Source organism: Cervus elaphus, chromosome 3 (assembly GCF_910594005.1).
Source record: "Cervus elaphus chromosome 3, mCerEla1.1, whole genome shotgun sequence".
In the NCBI taxonomy this organism is placed as follows: domain Eukaryota; kingdom Metazoa; phylum Chordata; class Mammalia; order Artiodactyla; family Cervidae; genus Cervus; species Cervus elaphus.
This window is the reverse complement of record NC_057817.1, coordinates 23,506,501-23,527,864: the sequence shown is the minus strand read 5'-3', so window position 1 is coordinate 23,527,864 and position 21,364 is coordinate 23,506,501. Positions and strand designations below refer to the sequence as shown.

At 42.3% G+C, this 21,364-nt stretch overlaps 1 protein-coding gene across 1 annotated transcript in view; it reads right to left on the bottom strand.

The window, feature by feature from the left end:
* CRADD (CASP2 and RIPK1 domain containing adaptor with death domain) overlaps positions 1-20,906 on the bottom strand; it is a 177,713-nt gene extending 156,807 nt beyond the window's left edge. The window contains exons 1-2 of the mRNA XM_043881318.1: positions 20,783-20,906; positions 19,231-19,534 (exon numbers count right to left, since the gene is read on the bottom strand). Of these exons, the coding sequence (XP_043737253.1) occupies positions 19,231-19,534; positions 20,783-20,899 (421 nt within the window). The 5' untranslated portion in view covers positions 20,900-20,906. The remainder of the gene's footprint in view (positions 1-19,230; positions 19,535-20,782) is intronic.
* Between the last annotated feature and the right edge of the window lie 458 nt (positions 20,907-21,364).

Sequence of the window (21,364 nt, the reverse complement as noted above, 5' to 3'; positions counted from 1 at the left end):
AATGCCAAAGAATCACTTTCATGGAGGGTCAAGAACTAAGCAGTTATTATCTGCTGGCTATCGAGGAAAAGCTGAAAAATGAGATAAACTTTCATAAAATGTGATAATAGTGTTATGGGCTGACTTATCTTCCCAAAATTCATATGTTGAGACCCTAACCCCTAATACCTACGACTGATGTATTTGGAGTCTTTAAAGAAGTAACTTGAGTTAAAATGAGGCCAATAAAGGGGCCCTAATCCAACCTGCTTGGTATTCTTATAAGAAGAGGAAATTAGGACACTTGGAGAGACACCCGGGATGCACATATAACAGGGATGACCTTGTGAAGAGGAGGCAGGAGGTCAATCATCTACAAGCCAGGAGGAGGCCTCAGGAGAAACCAAACCTGCCCACAGCTTGGTCTTTGACTTCTGGCTTGCAGAACTATAAGAAAATAAATTTCTGTTGCTTAAACCACCTGCTCTGGGTATTTTATTGTGGCAACCCAAGCAAACTAATATAAATAGTTACAGCATATGGAGATTAAGAGGAAGGTGGGAGCAAATAAGGCCACCACAGATTCACTCATTCAACCAACATGTGTTAGCCCCACTAGGTATCCGGCAACATGCTAGGTTCTGGGTCTGTAAGAATGAAAAGCTAAATTCGTGCCTTTGCCAAATTCACTGCCTGCTGGAGGACAGTGTATGAAAGCACTGTAACAGAAATGTACCCCAAGTCTTTTGGAAACACAGGAGTTTCTCAGCCAGCCAGGAAGTGGTCAGGCAAAGCTTTCAGAAAGAGATGATGTCTGGAATAAGTGCTTAAAACAAACAAACAATAACAACAACAACAAAAAGGCTACCTTCTGATTGAGAATATATAGAAATATATTTTTGAACTGGAGAAAATAAGTATTGTTGAGAAGGAGAAAGTCTGATGAGTGAGAGGTTGGGTTGTCTTTTGGTCACGATGAGCTAAGGGACCAAGGAATGAAGTGCAGCTATCTATTTGGGCTGGAGGCAGGGATTTAGAAGCAGTTCACTTTAAGGTGGTCATCTAATCAGGGGTACAGACTGGTTTTGTCCAAGAAGAACAGTGCCAGTGAGAGAAGAAGGATTTGATAGGACTTGGGAGAAGACAAGCATTTAAGAGGCAAGCAGACTAAGTTGAGAGAAGCAGTAGATGGAGAGACAGGAGGGAAAACACAATGCAGGAAGGTGGCCACATCAAGAATGAGAGAGAGGGAGTGGCCCCCATGTCAGATGTTGCCAAGTGGCAACCTGAAAAGTTACGTCAATCGATTTAACCACAGGTCACTGATAACCTCTGTGAAAACAGCTATAAATGGCAGAAGTCAAATGACTATAGCTTGAGAATAAATCACTGGATTTAGATGGGAGGACGTTCATGAAAACCCCAAGAAATAAAAGCTTCCTGAGTCATCTTCTGGGATGGATAAATGGGAAAGAATGAGATGATACGCAACAAAAATGGTGGCAGGATGGTGGCGGGGGTGGGGTGGGGGATTTCTCATTCTGTCTTCCAATACCTCTGGGAGCAACCTGAACAAAGAGGAGAAAGGTAAGAGGTATGGCAAGGGAGAAAACGGCATTTACCATGGGGTGAAATGAAACTCACTCCGTCATGTCCGACTCTTTGCGACCCCGTGGACTGTCGCCTGCCAGGCTCCTCTGTCCGTGGAATTCCCCAGGCAAGAATACTGGAATGGGTTGCCATTCCCTTCTCCAGGGGATCTTCCCAACCCACAGATCAAACACAGATCAACTTGGAAGGATTTGCAGGAGGATTCTTTACCGTCTGAGTTACCAGGGAAGCCCCTTACCATGGGGTACCAACTAACATACCAGCTAACATTAAAAATACTCCCTATATATATGCAGCACCTTATGCTGTAGATTTGTTCATTTCTCCTCTCATTTAACCTGAACAACTGCTTTTGGAGAAAAGCAACGAGGCAGCTCTTTTTTACAAACGTGTGTGTTGAGTCGCTCAGTTGTATCTGCCTCTTTCGCGACCCCATGGACTCCAGCCTTCCAGGCTCCTCTGTCCATGGGATTTTCCAGGCAAGAATACTGGAATTGCCACTTCCTCCTCTAGAGAGTCTTCCTGACCCAGGGATCAAATTTGGTCTCCTATGTCTAGTCTCCTGCATTGGCAGGAAGATTCTTTTCCATTGGGCTACCTAGGATGCATTTTACACACAAAGGAATCACATTCAGGGAAAAAAATAGTAAACATCCCCCAAGGTCAAACAACAAACAGAAGGTAGGACTTCATCCTGAACCTAGACCCATGTCTCTAAAAGCTCACCAAGCATTTTCACTGAAGGAAGTATTAACTGGCCCGGGGCTGGCTCTCAGCTTCCTCATCTGAAAAAATGGAAACAAAAACAGTATCTACTTCACACTATTGACAAACGTAAAGCACCCAAAGGGACTGACTCACAATAAGTGCCCAATGAATGGGAGTCACTACCAGCTTAAAAATCAATGAGCGTAACGTGTACATCAACCACGCTCCTGTGTAACCAGTCTCGGTGAATTCCAGTAACTGTCCAAACCGGAAATCTGGGCGTCATCCCAGAAACCACCTTCTCCCTCAGAGTTGAGTCAAGTAACAAAGTCCTTCCAATTCAGTGCTTCTCAACCTTATTTCTCATTATTGTCTCCTAAGAGACTTTCTCGATATTTTTTTCCTAATTGTATCCCTCCCATGAAGTTTTACTACCATGGGTGACTGTGTATCTGTTTATTACTGTGGCCCTTTAAAAAAACAAATTAGAGGATAATTGCTTTACAGAAGTATGTTAGTTTCTGATGTACAACAATGTGAATCAGCTATAAGCATACATATATCCCCTGCCTCTTGAGCCACCCTCTCACCCATCCCCACCCCACTCCTCTAGTTCACAGACCATAAACCACTGTAACATCTATTAATTTTTCACATCACCTCAACCAATTTTTACCTCCTTGGGGCCGTATCCCCTCATTGAGAACACCTATACTAGTCCTTCCTCCAAAATCTCTCTCAAGCCCACTTTCCCTTTTCTCGATCCTCAATGCCAGTGCCTTGTCTTTACATAAAGTTTTTCATATGAAATATTCCAGCAGCTTCTAGCTTCCCAACCATATGCTCCCAAGTGAGCTGAGTGCAAGTCTGCTCCTGTGGATCACTTTCTCAAAAGTTATCAGTTGTGCCCCACCCCTGCTGGACCCTTCCATAGCACTCAAGGTCCCTGCTGAGCAGTCATGGGCCTGAAGCCCTAGCCCTAGCTGCCACCCCCACCGCCTCACTAGGCAGCAGGCACACACAACATACAGCCACGGCCTCTGGAACATGGCACTTCCTGTTACCCCTACCTAGGATGCCCTTCCCCTTTGCCTGCCCCATGAGCTTCTACTTACCCCCTTAACGCTCAACATAATAAGGTACACACATGCTCTTTAAGGCCTTTCCCAATTCTGTTTTACTGCAGGTGAACTAGAAATGTCACTGTCCCTTTCACACAGCACAACTCCAGTTACCTCTAATGACAATAACAGCAATAACTAATATTCTTACATTCAACGAACACTAACTGAATGTGTAAAATATGCCAGGCTATTCTAAGCACTTCACATGGATCATCTCATTTACCTGGAGCACCCTGAGGGCAGGGATTATACCTTAATTTTTTTACCTGTTTAACTCCTAGCACGTGGCAGATACTCAATAAATACTTGCTGAAATAATGCAGGAAGCAAAGTTTTACAGCTTCTTAAATAACTTTTATTTTCCTCTGCCTTATATAGCCCCTCCTACAATGGTTTATGGAATTTACCCTGGTAATAAAAAGTGGGAAGGGATAGGATATGACTATTCTGCCCAAGGTTTTAACAGTTCCTTTGAAATATACTGATTCTGTTTTTTAAAAAAAAAGCTACTAGGAATGCCTTTCGAAGTGCAAGGGGCGGGGGGAATCTAATCTACAATTCAGAACATTTGCATATTTACAAATCTAGTCAATTCAAAGGATATAATTATATCTTAACATGCCACAGGCAAAGCCTTAATCACCTATAACCCAAAAGTTTGGGAAAAACAATGAAGAAAGATTTAGAAATACAGTAGTATTTAAATGCATACGAACAGGAGACTTGGAAAAAAATCAGGTTATATAATAATCTAATGAAACACTTTGAAATAGAATACTCACAGAAAGATAAACAGAAAAATACTTTAAACAGCAGAGTGAAAACTACTACTCATAGTTCCTTAAGAGTCATTGGAGAAGGTCATTTAAGTCCAATGCTCCCCACCCCCATCCTCTGCTAACTGAAATAACAACCGGCCTTAATAATAATGTGAAAAGACGACTTCAAATTGATTCAGAAAGTTTTACTCTCTGAAGAAACTAAATATATTTTTACACACAGACACATAACACCTTCTGGATTTTTTCCTCCATTTGGCATCATGTGGATTTAAGTGTTGGTATTAAGTAAATAATAACTTTTTAGAAATGACTAGAGTTCAAAAAAGAGAGAACTTCTAAAATAAAACGTCCTATGGCAAAAACCCAAACACTACATTTCACTAATCATTTATTATAAACCATGGTTCTCTCTGGGCAATAAGATTATGGGTGATTTCCATTTTTTTGATATCTATCTGGAGCCTTTCTTTTTTATTTAAAAAAAAAAGGATTTACATTCAGAAAAAAATCTATTTTCACTTTTAAAAGCATATTTTTTATTACACATTAAAAAGCATTTGTTATTAATTTACAAGTCACTTTCATGTAGGGCAGCTGATTTCCCATTTATGATAAGAAATATACTTATTTTAAACCACTACATCTGATGAGTCTACAAGGCCCCCAAATGATCAACATAGCCCCCTGGAAATGTGAGGTCTCTATCTCCTCTCTTTGAATCTGGGCTTCGGGACCACCTAACTGAATGAGCACCGTGAAAGTCAACACTATGAGAGTAACCACATCCAAGACTTAAACTAGCAGCTGCTACTTCCTGTCTTTTGGAAGTTAACCACCATACTGGGAGGAACACCCCTGCCACCTGTACAAAAGCCGACGTGGAAAGAATCCAATAAGCGACACCAATTTACCAGAAACGTGAGCAGCCCACTTGGGGAACTGGTCCTCCAGCCCCAGGTAAACCATCCCAGCTGGCATGTGGTGGGGCAAAAATGAGCTGTCCCTTCTGAGCCCTGTTCAGACTGCACATTCATGGGCAAAGCCTCTAAGTTTTGGAGTAGCTTGTGCCAAGCAAAAGATAACCAGAACACCATATTACACTTTATGCACTTGCCTCCACCTCTCCCCAGTTACAATTTAAATACTTTGATGGGAATTCCCTGGTGGTCCATTGGTAGGATTCAGAGCTTTCACTGCTGGGGCCCTAGTTTGAACTTCAGTCAGGAAACTAAGACCCCTGTAAGTTTTAAAAAAAAAAAAAAAAAAAAACCTTTTAAAAAATAAAAATAAATAAACTGTTTGAGGATATGACTCTGCCTTTTAGTTCAGTTCAGTTCAGTCAGTCTTGTCTGACTCTTTGCAACCCCATGGACTGCAGCACGCCATGCCTCCCTGTCCATCACCAACTCCCGGAGTTTGCCCAAACTCATGTCCATTGAGTCGGTGTTGCCATTCAACCATCTCACCCTCTGTCGTCCCCTTCTCCTCCCACCTTTAATCTTTCCCAACATCAGGGTCTTTTCAAATGAGTCAGTTGTTTGCATGAGGTGGCCAAAGTATTGGAGTTTCAGCTTCAGCATCAGTCCTTCCAATGAACACCCAGGACTGATCTCCTTTAGGATGGACTGGTTGGATCTCCTTGCAGTCCAAGGGACTCTCAAGAGTCTTCTCCAATACCACAGTTCAAAAGCATCAATTCTTCAGGGCTCAGCTTTCTTTATAGTCCAACCCTCACATCCATACATGACTACTGGAAAAACCACAGCCTTGACTAGATGGACCTTTGTTGGCAAAGTAATGTCTCTGCTTTTTAATATGCTGCCTAGGTTGGTCATAACTTTATCTTTATAGCCATTCATTCAATAAACATGTGAGGATTAACACATATCTAGACTATGCGAGAGGCTTCCTAGGTGGCTCAGCGGTAAAGAATCTGCCTGCCAATGCAGGAAATACAGGTTCGATTCCTGGGTTGGGAAGGTCCCCTGAAGTAGGAAATGGCAATCCACTCTAAAATCCTTGCCTGGGAAATCCCATGGACAGAACAGCCTGGTGGGCTAGAGTTTATGGGGTCACAAAGAGTTGGACACAACTGAGCACACACATATGCAGACTATGTTAGATAGATTCTGCAAGATTATGATAAGAAATATACTTCAATCATAATCTCAAAAACTTAGCAAAACTGCCAGCAATAGTAGATACTCAATGAATGCGGCCTGATGAATGCATGAATAAACCAGGTTCTAAGAACTATTTTGTGGATTATGTAATTATTAATACTACAGTGATTCCTATTACTATCATCCTTTTACAGAAGAAGTGTACCAATTCACATGATAGTGTGATCACTCACCTAGAGCCAGACATCCTGGAATGTGAAGTAAAGTGGGCCTTAGGAAGTATCACTACGAACAAAGCTAATGGAGGCGATAAATTCCAGTTGAGCTATTTCAAATCCTAAAAGATGATGCTGTGAAAGTGCTATGCTCAATATGTCAGCAAATTTGGAAAACTCAGCAGTGGCCACAGGACTGGAAAAGGTCAGTTTTCATTCCAATCCCAAAGAAAGGCAATGCCAAAGAATGCTCAAACTACCGCACAATTGCACTCATCTCACACCCTAGCAAAGTAATGCTCAAAATTCTCCAAGCCAGGCTTCAGCAATAGGTGAACCGTGAACTTCCAGATGTTCAAGCTGGTTTTAGAGAAGGCAGAGGAACCAGAGATCAAATTGTCAACATTCGCTGGATCATCGAAAAAGCAAGAGAGTTCCAGAAAAACATCTATTTCTGTTTTATTGACTATGCCAAAGCCTTTGACTGTGTGGATCACAATAAACTGTGGAAAATTCTGAAGGAGATGGGAATACCAAACCAACTGACCTGCCTCTTGAGAAATCTGTATGCAAGTCAGGAAAAAACAGCTAGAACTGGACGTGGAACAACAGACTGGTTCCAAATAGGAAAAGGAGTACGTAAAGGCTGTATATTGTCACCCTGCTTATTTAACTTATATGCAGAGTACATCATGAGAAATGCTGGGGTGGATGAAGCACAAGCTGGAATCAAGATTGCCAGGAGAAATATCAAGAACTTCAGATATGCAGATGACACCACCCTTATGGCAGAAAGTGAAGAAGAACTAAAGAGCCTCTTGATGAAAGTGAAAGAGGAGAGTGAAAAAGTTGGCTTAAAGCTCAACATTCAGAAAACTAAGATCATGGCATCTGGTCCCATCACTTCATGGCAAATAGATGGGGAAACAATGGAAACAGTGGCTGACTTTATTTTTTTTGGCTCCAAAATCACTGCAGATGGTGATTGCAGCCATGAAATTAAAAGATGTGTACTCCTTGGAAGCAAAGTTATGACCAACCTAGACAGCATATTAAAAAGCAGAGACATTACTTTGCCAACAAAGGTCCGTCTAGTCAAGGCTATGGTTTTTCCAGTGGTCATGTATGGATGTGAGAGTTGGACTATAAGGAAAACTGAGCACAGAAGAATTGATGCTTTTGAACTGTGGTATTGGAGAAGACTCTTGAGAGTCCCTTGGACTGCAAGGAGATCCAACCAGTCTGTCCTAAAGGAAATCAGTCCTGTGTGTTCATTGGAAGGATTGATGTTGAAGCTGAAACTCCAATATTTTGGCCACCTGGTGCAAAGATCTGACTCATTTGAAAAGACCCTGATGCTGGGAGGGATTGGGGGCAGGAGGAGAAGGAGACGACAGAGGATGAGATGGTTAGATGGCATCACCGACTCAATGGACGTGATTTTGGGTAAACTCCGGGAGTTGGTGATGGACAGGGAGGCCTGGTGTGCTGCGGTTCAGGGGTCACCAATTAGCAACATATTATTTGGTGGCAGTTTAGTCGCTAAGTTGTCTGACTCTTGTGACAGTCTCCTGCATTGCAGGCAGACTCTGTACCCCCGAGCCACAAGGGAAACCCCAACATACTACTTCTTAGCTCTAAATTTACCCTCTTTGTCCTGCTTCATGATACTGGGGCCGGACCCTGGAAACATTTCTCCTTTGTCAGATGGTACAGTGTTAGTTTTCATCAATAGAGGGCACTGGTGAGATCCTGCAAGACAACTGCAGAGGAAGGGGCTTTTCATCCTAGTTTGGGATGCTCTGCTTCCTTGGTGGCTCAGACGGTACAGAAGCTGCCTGCAATGGATTCCCTGGAGCGGGAATGGCTACCCACTCCAGTACTCTTGCCTGGAAAATTCCATGGACAGAAGAGCCTGGCAGGCTACAGTCCTTGGGGTCACAAAGAGTCAGACATGACTCAGTGACTAACACTTTCATTTTTCATTTTCACTTTTATCCCCTCTAAAGTGTACTACTGCATTCTCTATCAAGTTTCAACCTGGTAAGCTGCTCTTACAAACCAGTTCCAATACAACTTCGAGCAAGCTCCCTGGCCACCAGCAGGCTGCATATTCATGTGGCAGTTACTTCATCTTCAGTGAGGTCTGAACCTCAGTCTTGGGGGTGGAAAGGGGTCTCTTGCAAGTTCTTAGTGCCTGCATCCTGTACTCCCCTTCAGCCCTCGAAAAACTTAGCTTCTTCCATTTGTTATTCCTATTTTCCTTGGAGACCTCTTTCACCCTATTAGTAATTAAGCATTGTTAACTTTTTACTAGTGTGTAATGCTTTATATTAAATTTTCCTTATTCAAATTACTAGGTGGTTTTTGTCTCTAGAATGGGCTCTGGCAGGCACATGAAGGAATAAAAGGCCTCTTAAACAAATATGAGAGGCCTGAGGAAGCACATTTTCCCATGGCACCATAAAATGACTAATTAAGAATAAAAAGAAATTGAAATAAAGAGTCAACAAACAAAAATTGCCATGCCAATCTCTTTTAAAATCTATGTCTAATCACATTTCTTAGAAAACATATTTTATCTTTTTTGGTATTTCTTTCAATTTCCTATATGGCAAATTGTTTAAAAAAAAAATCAATGCAAATATTGGCCACAGGTGAGACCCACAGCAAGAAAGGGTCAGAAAATAAAGAAGTTGTCACTAGCCCAGGTCAGCTCATCTAAGACATGTGACTCCAACCAGAACCAAGAACTGGAATTAGAGCAGGATTACCTAGTGATCAATAAGACTGGCGGACCAGAGCATCACCGTTCAAATCTGAGGTCTGCTACTACTGAACTGTGTGAACTTGGGAATTTATCTAATAATGATAATGTACCTACTTCAAAGCTCTATGAAGATAAAGTTTATATATATATAAAGCCCTGAGGCTAGAACTCTATCCAAATTCTCTTTCTAACCTCCTCTCTACTTCAACATGCTCAATGCATTTTTTCCCCAATATCATCTGATTATTACTGATAAATCCCTATTGAAATAGATATTGAATACCTATTGAAAATCTGTATCTATCAAAAAGGTTTCAGAAGACCTATCTTCTTTCAAAACTGCTCTCCTTTACTCTTCCTACCATCCCTGGCCTTCAACTGAGACCCTGCTGAAATAAGATATAGAATATTCTCCTTCCTTAAAGGGCTGCCACTTCTTTCCAGGCCCACAAACATGGAACCTATTAAAAATAAAAGGAACAGGAGTGATACAGTACAGCCGACATTTCCCAATCAGCTTTTACCTCTTCCTGTGGAACTGTCCCTCCCTCACTCCACGTGACTCTGGTGTCCTAAGGCAAGGGTTCGGGACTCAACGCAAGCTAACCGGACTCTGAACCTTGGAAGAAGACGAAGGGGAGGAACTGAGCTGCAGACAGTCATCAGTGCCCAGAAATCCCCAGGGTTGCCTCACTCCTGCCCTTACCAAGTCTGGGATTGAGCAACTCTTCTTAAGTTGTGAACTACCCAGTACATGTTAGAGAAATTCCTACTTTTGCTTATGTTAGCAAGAGGTCTACTGCTTGAACCAGTGGCCCCACATACACGTCTGACTGACCCTTAGTTTCCCCATCTGTAAAGTTTCTGAGGTACCTTCTGGCTCTAACTGTCCCCAATTCTGACAACAGGACAAATCCCAGAAGACATGCTCTGACTGTTCTGAATTCTCCATAACAACGGCACTGTTACCACCCAGCCCCCATACACCTTATGGACAAATGGGGGGCTGAGAGATGCTTTCAAAGTCTTATATTTAGGTTATAAAACCACAAGCCTCTCGTTTGCCACTTACTACATCTCAGCAGTATTATTTTGGTAACAGCGTCGCCACCCTCTCTGCTTTGGTGCTGAGCATAAATAGAACATGAACATTTCCAGGAATTGTCAACTTGGCACTTCTCACAAGGAGTTAAGATTTCTTTTATAACACTAACAAAAATAAAGCCTAAGACTAAAACCTGCCCCAAACTTCTAGAAGTTACATTTCCTTCTCAATTAAAATTTACTGTTTGGAAAAGGACAATGTACTCTTTTTTCCCTTCTGGGGTAGAAGTCCTCCAAAGAATCATATTCATATACTCCTTACTGCTCAAACTGAGGAACAAGTATAAACACAGCTGCCTATTAAAATTAAGTAAAGGCAAACATTCCTGCAGCTAGCTACAACAGCAGCCTACAAGTCTGAACTATACCCATAAAAAGAGAACACTACCTTGCTAAACGTACAGTTTAACTCTGAGGCTGAGCCACCAGCAAAGCTGGTTATTGCAACTGATGACTTTCCACAGCAAGATTTAGGGGCTGCAGAAGTGGAGCCTGATTCCAGGATTAGGAGAGCCAATGCACCATCTCCTGACCATAGCCAAGAAGATTGAGGTTTTTTGGGGTTTTGGGGGGGTTTTTTTGTTTTTTACTCTCACATTACACCCTACTCCTCCCCCTAAAATAAAAGGATAAAGTGAGAGATGCAGGAGAAAGAGACCAACCAGGAATTAGTCTTTAGACAATAGGTGGGGAAGAGAAAGAAAAGTCCCTGACGCTGCACTTCTGAGACAGCCTGAAGTAGGGGAAAGGAGAAGAAAGCGGACTGGTAGATAACAGGCTCTGAAGCACCACAGGCTCTCAGAATTAGGGAGGAGAGAAATGAGAATTTTGAGAAAGTGTCTTTACAGGACATGAATCAGCAGTCTGTGAAGCCAAAGTCTCTAGATTCCAAATTAGGCTTAACTACGTTGTGTAACCTTGAGCAAGTGACTTAACATCTCTGTGAGTGAGGGTAATAATGCCTTCTGCCTCATCAAGTTACTGTCAGGATTAAATGAATTAATAAATGCAAAGATCCTGGCACAGTGCCAGGCACATAGTAAAGTAAGCCCCCAATAAATACTGTGATTATTATTCCACTGGTATTACTTGAAGCTCTTGTGAGACACAGAAAAGACTAAAATTTGTTTTTTATTATAAATTGAAACTGTGGGCAGACAGACAGACCAAGCCAGTCGCAGTCTTTACGACTGGCCATTTGTGCCTCTCCTCCTCTCATCCATCCTTAAGCCACCATCAGCTCCCTCTGAGGCTGACAGTTTCCCCGGCTGGCGCCAGTGGTAAAGAACCTGCCTGCCTATGCAGAAGATGGAAGAGACACAGATTCAATCCCTGGGTTGGGAACATATCCTGGAGGAGGAAATGGCAACCCACTCCAGTATCCGTGCCTGAAGGATCGCATGGACAGGGGAGTCTGGTGGGCTATGGTCCACAGGGTCACAAAGAGTTGGATATGACTGAAGCAACTGAGCATGCACGCAAGCATAAGGCTGACAGCAACACTCAACTCACTCTCTGCTGGCAGCTTCTGTCTCCATTTGGACACAGCTTGATCTCCAGCGCTCACAGTATTGTGGGCGGTCTGTAATTACCAAATAATGTGAACAGACAATGGAAGTAATTCCCCTAAATCCAAATTCACCAGATAATTCAAAACCCTCCCATCAGTTTTTCTCCATGAACACATAGCCTATGAATCCCCACAGAGCTCTGATGGAGTTTAATGTTGGTAGTAGACTCACACCTGCATGGGGTGTGAAATGCTAGAACATTCTTCAGCTACACTGTTCACAGAATTCAAAGAATTAAAAACAATAGTGAGCCCTGATTTAAAACAAAGTTACCTATCCTTCTACATCTCCATTCCTACCTCCCTTCAAGGTCCCCCACCTGAAAATAAGAGCAACTCTTCAAGCAAGCACAAAGCTTTGGGAGGCCCGTTCCTGGGAAGCAACAGGTGAAAAAGGAGCCCAATCCGATGGTGAGGTCTTTAGGTTTTCAACCTTGGCGGCACTTTAAAATTACCTAGGAAAGTGTTCATGCCTGTGTATGCACCTCTGTCTTTAACACCACTGCCCAGACCCCACCTCCAAAGATTTTGGCATGAACTGGCCTGGGGCAAATACTGAGGTTCATTGGTTGCTTTTTTTTGTTTTAAGCGAGAGTTGAAAAACACTGAGCTAAATCAACCCTGATGGTCAGTAGCATGACTGATATAGCCAAGTGACCCATACATCCACAAGAGAGAGAAACAAATACCACAGGGAGAATTTCAAAAAGGAAATAACATTAAATCCATTTTTTAGAGTGATATGGAGGCATCTCTGCTGGGGAGAGACCTGTCACATGGTCTGCTGTTCCTAGAAAGAGCTGCAGTTTGCTGCCAACAGATGCATTATTTCATCAGTCCCATAAATACTTGATAAAAGTCTTCCGCTCTTCCTTTATGTCAGCCTTGCAGAAGAGGGGAGGGATGGGTGGGAGGAGGAGCCTTCTGACAATGTAGGGCTGAACCATCAAAATTTCCTTTTAAATGATTAAAATTGGCATCGATAAAAATAAGATATTTTAGGAAAATCTCACTCCAGTATACCTCAAAAAGCCTTTGAAATTCTCCCCTTAAAATGAAGAGAAAAACATAAGTACAATTTTTAAAGGCTAATTTTGATTATTAACACCACAGCTTAATACAGTTCCATTTCTCAGCCAGTAGGGAGCCAAAATTAAATAGCAAATGTCCTAAATCCAGAGTCAAGAGGCCTGGGTTCTGGTCTTGGCAACAAATTACATTAACTAGCTGTATGATTGTGGGCAAGTTGCCTTCATCTCCCTAGCACTCGATTTTCTCAGGGAACAATTAAATGATCTATGATCATTACCTTCCCAATCTTAAAGTGCGGAATACCAGGATGTTTCTCCATTTTGCTACCTTATTACATTAGCAAATGAAGGCATTTACAATTGAGACAACTTAAAATTAAGTCATTCTCACAATTCTGCAAGTAAATTTAACCAGTTGCCAGCCATTGTGCATCCACTGAATAAGCAAAACAGTAAAGTACCTTGACTAGATGTTATCTTCTGTCTGAACAATGCTTGGAGCCTTTCTGCCCCAACTATGCCAGCCACACTAAGCTTCCTGTCCCCAAACTCCCGTTGCTCTTTTTAAAAGAGCAAATACATGAAAAACATCTTCAGACTTTTTGCTGTATCTCATAACATCATTATTTTCTTAGTATTTTCCTTTATGTTAACTCATTTTTAAATACAATGTGTTTTAAAGGAACTTCAAAAATAGAAGCCTGTTTTACTTGTCATAAATGGAAGAAAGCCACTACAATAATACAAGAAAAAAAAAAGCAAAACAACTGAATTCTAACTCAATACTGTTGTCCACAAAAGGCTTTAAGCATGAGGAGCTTTTTCAGTCTATTAAGAAGAAAACTTGTCAAGGGTTGCAAGAGACGTTAACAGAAATATTTGTACCAATGGAGGTTTTCCCTTGGATTAAAACAGGATTAATTCCATGTCCACATATCACCTGAAATCATTCTAAGAACCACCCAAGATCATGGCTGTGCACGCATCTCACATTCTGGGAAGCACAACGACAGACAGCCGAGACTGGGCCTTAGCGACCAGCCACGGGACGCAGCATCTCTCCGAAAGGAAGGCTATTCTCCCAGAAAGTTCTGTGCTCTAGCCACGCTGTCTCCAGGGCTCCCACTTGAGTTCCTTGGCACTTGTGGTCCCCTCTATCTGAAAGCTTTTCCTCCAGGCATCCACTCTGCTGAAGAATTCAGGTCTCTGCTGAATGTCCTCCCATCAAAGCAGCTTCCTCTGACCACCCCATATACTGTGGAAAGCCTCTCCTCACCACCTCGCATGCTGTTCTTCTTCAAAGCACTCTCAACCTGATGTATTGTTCATTCACTTGCTTGTTGCCTGTCCGGATGAGACTACAGAATAGTAGGAGTCCAGAAGAGCGGGAGTTTGTTTACTACAGTACCCCTAGCACCCAATGTCTGCCACGTGGTCAAGATGAATATTTGCCAAATGAATGAATGGATCTTCTCAGTTGATCTGGCGAGCCTTCCTGTGTCTTTATTAACTAGTGCCTGGCACTTACTTAGTCCTCAAGAAGTATATGATGATTGTGCTGGAGACACACAGACACTCGGGCTCACTGTAGACTCTGCCTTTAGCACGAGGAGTAGAGTGAACTCTACTCAGCCACAGAGGAAGGGTCTGGACACACCATGAGTCTGATGAACTAAGATCAACACTGAACTTACCATACCCAGGTTGTGGTTTAGTCACTAAGTCGTGTCTCACTCTTGCAATCCCATGGACTGCAGCCCACCAGGTTCCTCTGTCCATGGGATTTTCCAGGCAAGAATACTGGAGTGGGTTGTCATTTCCTTCTCCAGGGGATCTTCTGGACCCGGGAATCAAACCAGGGTGCTCTGCACTGCAGGTGGATTCCTGCATTACAGACGATTCTTTACCAAATGAGCTATGAGGGAAGCCCCAGAGTAGGTACGAATTCATGGTATGATTCAAAAATCCCACCCTAGAAATCTCTCTAATAAACCTATTACAATACCTACAGGTTTTTCTTTTTCCCTTTATTGCTCGGTAACTTCAGGTGTATCCAAGTATACATCTGGCAGCCTGAATATATCCCGAAACAGTGGATGGTGTGGTTCTGCGTGGTCACACAAGGCCAGCTCCAAAAGGTACAGGCTGTCTTGGAGACTCTGGGGTAGAGGGGAAACAAGCCAGTCCTACATCCTGCTCTGGTGACGGCAGCCACACAGTCCAGGGCCAGGGTCCAAGGCGAGAACCAGCTCAGGCAAAGTTACAACAAATGTCAGCCCTAGGACCGCTACTCCAGCAGGCATCTGATGCTAATACAGGAGGTGATGAGCTGCATTCCAAGGTATCTGTCCTTCATCCTTGCTGGTGGCTAAGAGACTATAAAAGCAGAAATTTAGCCCAATGAAGAAGGAAGGAAAAAAAAAAAAAAACTCTTGAGCCTAAAAAGGACTGGAATTAAAAGAAGAGTTGCCAGGCTGACTGTTAAGTGGGAATCACGGCAGAGACCCAGTCCCACAGCCCGGGCCAACATGGTAGAACAGGGAGTCCTTGGACCCACAAATCCCTCCCACCATGACTTAAGGCTAAGTCCCACCAGCTGGTGAGACCAGGCTGCTGACAAACCTCCTTTCCAGATCCAGATTAGCTCAGGCACCCGCATGAGCTTGTCAGCCTAGACAGAGGCCCATGAGTAGTGGGCAGCCAGGCAGGCAAGCACATGCCACGTTTACCCCGATTCAGCACTGTCCTCATCCTCTCAGTGACCTGCCAGGAGCCCAGGGAGGATTTCCAGCTGATCTAGTGTCTAGTGTGTGACCTTGGCCAGTAAGGGACACACTGTGAAGTGTTCCTTCCATGGTGCCAAGATGGATTAAGTCATTTTATCACCAGAATTCCTCTTTTAAAACATAAAAGTCTTTATAAGGTGAGAAAAACAAGAAGTCAATCATCCATTAATGTGTTGGGCTTTTTAAAAAATACACAATAACAGAAATAGGGATACCCGTTATCTAGGCATATTCGGAGACCATCAAAGATTTAAAGTATCTTCTTTGATGTTTGCTTTTTTGTTTTTATGTTTTGGGATTTCCTGGGGGCACAGTTTAGAAGAACAGAGAGGATCAAAATACAACTTGATTCTTTTCTAAAAAATGACACCCAGAAAATAAATTAAAAGCAACTAACTAGAATTAATCACCAAATATGGCCTTTGAGGTAGCTCAAAGTTTACAAGTGAAACACAAAAATTAACCAGGCAAACAAAAGGAAAACCAAGAACCAAACAAGACCAAAACAAGAAAATTTTTTATAACATAAAATCAGTTCATTCAGGTCAAACAGGATTGACCTCTTGGCCTAAGAGAAAGTCATTCCTCCCCATTTGTTTTCAAAGCCTCCCAAGAGGAGACCACCAAGCCTACACAAATTAATTAATATTTGCAACCAAAATGAGTAAGAAGTCAGAACAGGTTCACGTATACACCCACATATATATAAGCACCACATTTTCCTACATTCCAATTCCTCAAAATTCAAACATGCCTTTTAAAAAATTTCAATGAACTATTTAAAAGCTTATTAAAATTACTCCATTACAACACCAAAGAAGCACAGGGATCCTGAGAAATAGGCCTCTGGGTCCATTTGCAAGTTTTACAGGGACATTAAACTGAAGGCATTTCAAGTCTAGTACTCTTCATAGAATGTTTTTAAATAGGTTTCCAATTCAGTCCTAATTTAATTTTATAATTAAAATATTGCCATCAAATTAATTAATATAAAACTTAAGGTTTAAGGTCTCAAATAAAGAAGGCTGTTAACTAACAACTCCTTTAAAGTATATCATTTCCTCCATGCCTTACATACATAGATAGTGCTGAAACCTACGGTGTAGTGAATTTTCCATAACATATGTTGATTTTAAAAGTGGTTTTTATAAAATGGAAAATTACAAAGTGAAGAATGGAATGATAAACTCGAAATTTAGGGTTTATTAGTGAGTGGAGGCTGGGGATGAGCTAAGATTGGGAGGACACCCAGGGGTCCTCAAAGGCCATGCAAAAATTTTTTTAACTGAGTGACAGGGAAATAGGTGTTCACTTTACCATTATTCTTCATACTTTATTATATTTTGTAATCTTACTTAAAAATACTCAATAATTAACAAAAACTATTTAAAAAGTGAGTTTGAGTAATTGCCACTGTGGGAGGTACACAGAACATTACATAAATCAAACTCTCTCTTCAGGATATTTCTTTCAATAGCAGTGTTACTCAACAAGAAGTAAAACAATGAAGAGGACTTCATTTGTGCAGCAGCCAACCTATTGTTCCATTTGACCACTTCCACAGAATTAACAAATTAATGTTATTTTTCCAAACTTCAGTTTTTTCCCCCACTCTAATGATTCATACTGCTCACTTAAAAAAAAAAACAAAAACAAAACTTTTTTTCTTCAACATCTCTGTTAACTTTCAAATTAGTAAAAGAGTAATTTCAATTTTTATTGTTCTTTGAATGAACTGCAAGAAATGAAAATGGGGTCACACCTCTTTGAACAACATACAAAAGTACTATTTACAACACCTACAATGATTATGAAATTAAATTAAATATTTTGGTAGTAATAAGCTTTCAGTTTGCCTGTTTTGTTGTTTCCAAATATGTATTGCCAAGAGGAACCTCTAAGTCAAATACCATGTAACATGGACTCCCTAACATTTCTTTTACCATTTCCCCACTTCTACGTTATTTATTCAGCTTTCAATTAAGTGGTAGAAACATCTTAGCTACTTCAGTTTGGCTTTGTTCACACACCTGGAGTATTTTATTTTGTAAGGATAATCCAATTTGAAAACAAATATTGAATTCAATTGAATGAAATGAAAATATTTTTGCTTTTTCCACAGGGGTTTTACAGGGCCTTCCTAAGTCAACCAGTTATCTCATACAGATCAAATATTCAGACATATGTCATTAATAAAAAGAGAAGAATTAATCAGTATTATTTAATACATGTGGTCTGGAAAATCATTCAAAATATGAGGACCATGAGGCAAAAATAACAAAGTGAAGTGAAAGTTGCTCAGTCATGTCCAGCTCTTTGCGACCCCATGGACTAATATAGTCCATGGAATTCTCCAGGCCAGAATACTGGAATGGGTAGCCCTTCTCTTCTCCAGGAATTCTTCCCAACCCAGGGATTGAACCCAGGTCTCCTGCATTGCAGGCGGATTTTTTACCACCTAAGCCACAAGTGATATTTTTATTACTGGTATGTTTTGTGTTTGTTTGTTTGTTTACCAGTATATTGGTGTTTAAAAAACAGCAAAAACAAATTCTGGGGACCCCTAAGTTGGAGTAGTTCTAACTATCTTTGCTGTAAAAACCTTAGCTTTCTTTTTTCCTTCCTTTTTTTTTTTTTTTGCCAGTTCAGTTCTCTGCTCCTCAGTCTCTGCAGAAAGTAGAAGACAGGGAAATGTCAAGCATGTAACAAGTATTTCCTATCACATCTTCTTCCTGCTACAAGCCAGGCTGATAGCACCAGGACTGTTTCTCTTTTCCATAGCTTCCAATTTTCCTTAAAATCAAACTGAGACACCCCCTGCCCACCCCAAAAAACTGCTGTCCTTATAAAATTAAATACTCTGGGTGTTTGAACAAAGCCAAACTAAAAAGGATGCCTTTAAATCAATAGCCTTTAAAAACAAACTAAGCCAGCTTTCCAAATAATTCCTGTTGGCCATGCAGGACAGCCCAGGGAACAGGTGCAAAGGCGTGCCTTCCTCGAGGCTGTCTCCTTCACGAGTCTGACCTTTTCCAGCTAGCCGCTCTGGCACCCCACGAATCAGTTATCAAGAAGCCTAAAGCCTGCTTTCCCATCTACACTTTCTAAATGGCTCCCGATGCCAAGAACTAAGATATGACCTGGCTCTCAGATGAGAGCATGCCTCCCAAGTGACCTGCCAACTTTCCCTGGAAGTATTTCTAAATGTATCCTCTGAGTTCCCTCCTCACCCTCTCCATCCTTCCCTGCACTTCATAATTCCATCTCCTCATCTGGTCCCTCCAACAGCATGTGCCTTCAGACCAAACTCTTTACCCACTTTCAGGATCCACCGAGCTCCACCCAGACTAAAATCTCAACTTCAAATCCCAAGGGCATAGTTCCAACAATTTTGGAGCTGGCCTGGAGTGAACTTTTTGAGGCCTACCTGCAGGCGGTTCAACTATGGCTTCTTCTCTTGCCTTCTCCAGCTTCTCCCTTACCCAAGGGAATTCCTGCAGGGAATCTAGGAATGCATCGAAGGCTTTAGGACCTCTGGAAGGGAGGATATCCAGCAGTAGCATTGTTTTCCGGAGGCCTGTGGCTTGAGCTTTAATTTCTTGAACGTGGCTTTCTGTCAAGACCCCTTCCTGATAAAGATACTGGAGGACTAGCCCCTCCACCAGTACCTCTGCACCCAACTCCAGGCGAAGGGAGCGAAGCACTTGCTTGTCTCTAGCCTCCATTTCCCCCTGGGAAGAGACAAAATGGTAACTCAGATCACAGGAAGTCTGATGAGCCCCTAAAGATAGTGTCTTACAATGGAAACTCCCTAAGGTCATGGACATCTTTGAACCCTAGCAAAGCGCCAGGCCACAGTGGCTGTTAAGCCAAGTTGAATTCATTTTGAATGGTTCAGGACATGATGAACAGCACTGAACATGAATCGTCTTCTCTGTTTTTCTTTTCTACACAATGGGAACCTAGCTCCATTCCTTGTTCTATAAAGAGATTTGGAGGAAAGTGGATCAGAGACCCTGCTTAAAAAGCAACTTTTATCTTAGGATTACAGAGGAGCATTTCATTCTAAAAAACTTGTGAAGAAATAGTGCTTTTAACATTGATGTCATCAGAGATACCCACCACCGCAGAAACGGCTTAGGTGCACGCAAGTGCCCTATAGACCGTGTGCTTTTGCAGAACCTGACCAACATTGGGAGTGGGGCCACAAACCGGCAGGTACAGTAAGTTTAAGGGTCATTTTCCCTAAAAGAAAAGGCCTATACACCACTGCCTTCAAGGAAAACATGAAGCGTTCATGCCCTGTCTACGGTATACATCTTATATCTACAATCACAAGTGCCAGCCCTTGTCTGGAAGGATTTCGAATCTCCATCACAACACTATCATGGCCACACATGTTTGGGACATTTAACGTTGTGGGTTTTTTTTTTTTTTTTTTCCTTTAAAAGACTAAAAATAAAACAAAACAATCCACACACCATTGAAGGCTTGTTTCCAAGACCACAGCACCAGTGAGCAGAGCAATGGCTAGGAGAGTAAGTGGCGGGGAGGGGCCGCGAGGGCGGCAGGTGGAGCTTCGTGACACAGAAAATAACAGAAAGTACGAGCAAGGCGGGCGACCCTAAGAGGTGGCAGGTGAGCAGAGGAGTGTGCACCTTGGCGGCCCCCGCCCCTGTGGAACTTCTTTTCATTCCCTTCCTCACCAGCTGAAGCTCTGTGGTATTAGGAACGGGAAGAACTACAGATGATTTTCGGGAAACCTGACCCGCTAAAACAAGGGTGCTGGGAATGACTTGCAGAGCGGACCGAAGGGAGAGCGGCCCTGGTATCCCCACCGCCACCCCAACCCGGCCGGCTCCAAAACGCCGCGAGAAGTTAGCGAGCGTGGGAGCCGCACAGGGACCAGGCCGCAGACCCCACGGCGCGGGGTCCTTGAGAAAAGATGGATAGGGGGTTGCCAGTTTCCTGTTACTTACGTCTGCAAACACGTATCTTAGGGGGGGGAAACTGCAACCGGAATCCAAACTGTCAGGGAACCTGTACCATAAGCACCATCTTTGTTGAAGGCAAAGAAACCCTGAACAGGAAGTCATGACTCCATCTTTGTTAAGGGCAAGCACAGGAAGTACTGTGGTCATCTTTATTGGTGGCCCAGGATGAAGCTTTTTCTGCCATGTTTGCTGAGGGTAAATAAAATAACTACCTAGAGGTGGGAAATAGCATCGTTTATCATTTCCTTAGATAATAAGGAAAGAAGTAATTGGATAATTGCATTTTAATTCATTATCTCCACCTGGGTCTTGTACTCAATTGACAGATAGTTGGGCTTCAAAAGTCATCTTATCAGGGAGGCCTTCCAGGACCACGGTTGCTCAAAGCAGCAGTTTCGACCACCAAACTGTTTAAAATTTCAACATTCACCTCCTCATCCCCTTAGTCCAGTTTTGTTTTTATCTGGAGTATGTGTCATTATCTTGCTAAAACTTTTACTTAATCATTTATTTATAATCTGCCCCCCTACCCCTAACCCCGACCCCCACCAAATATAAGATAATTCC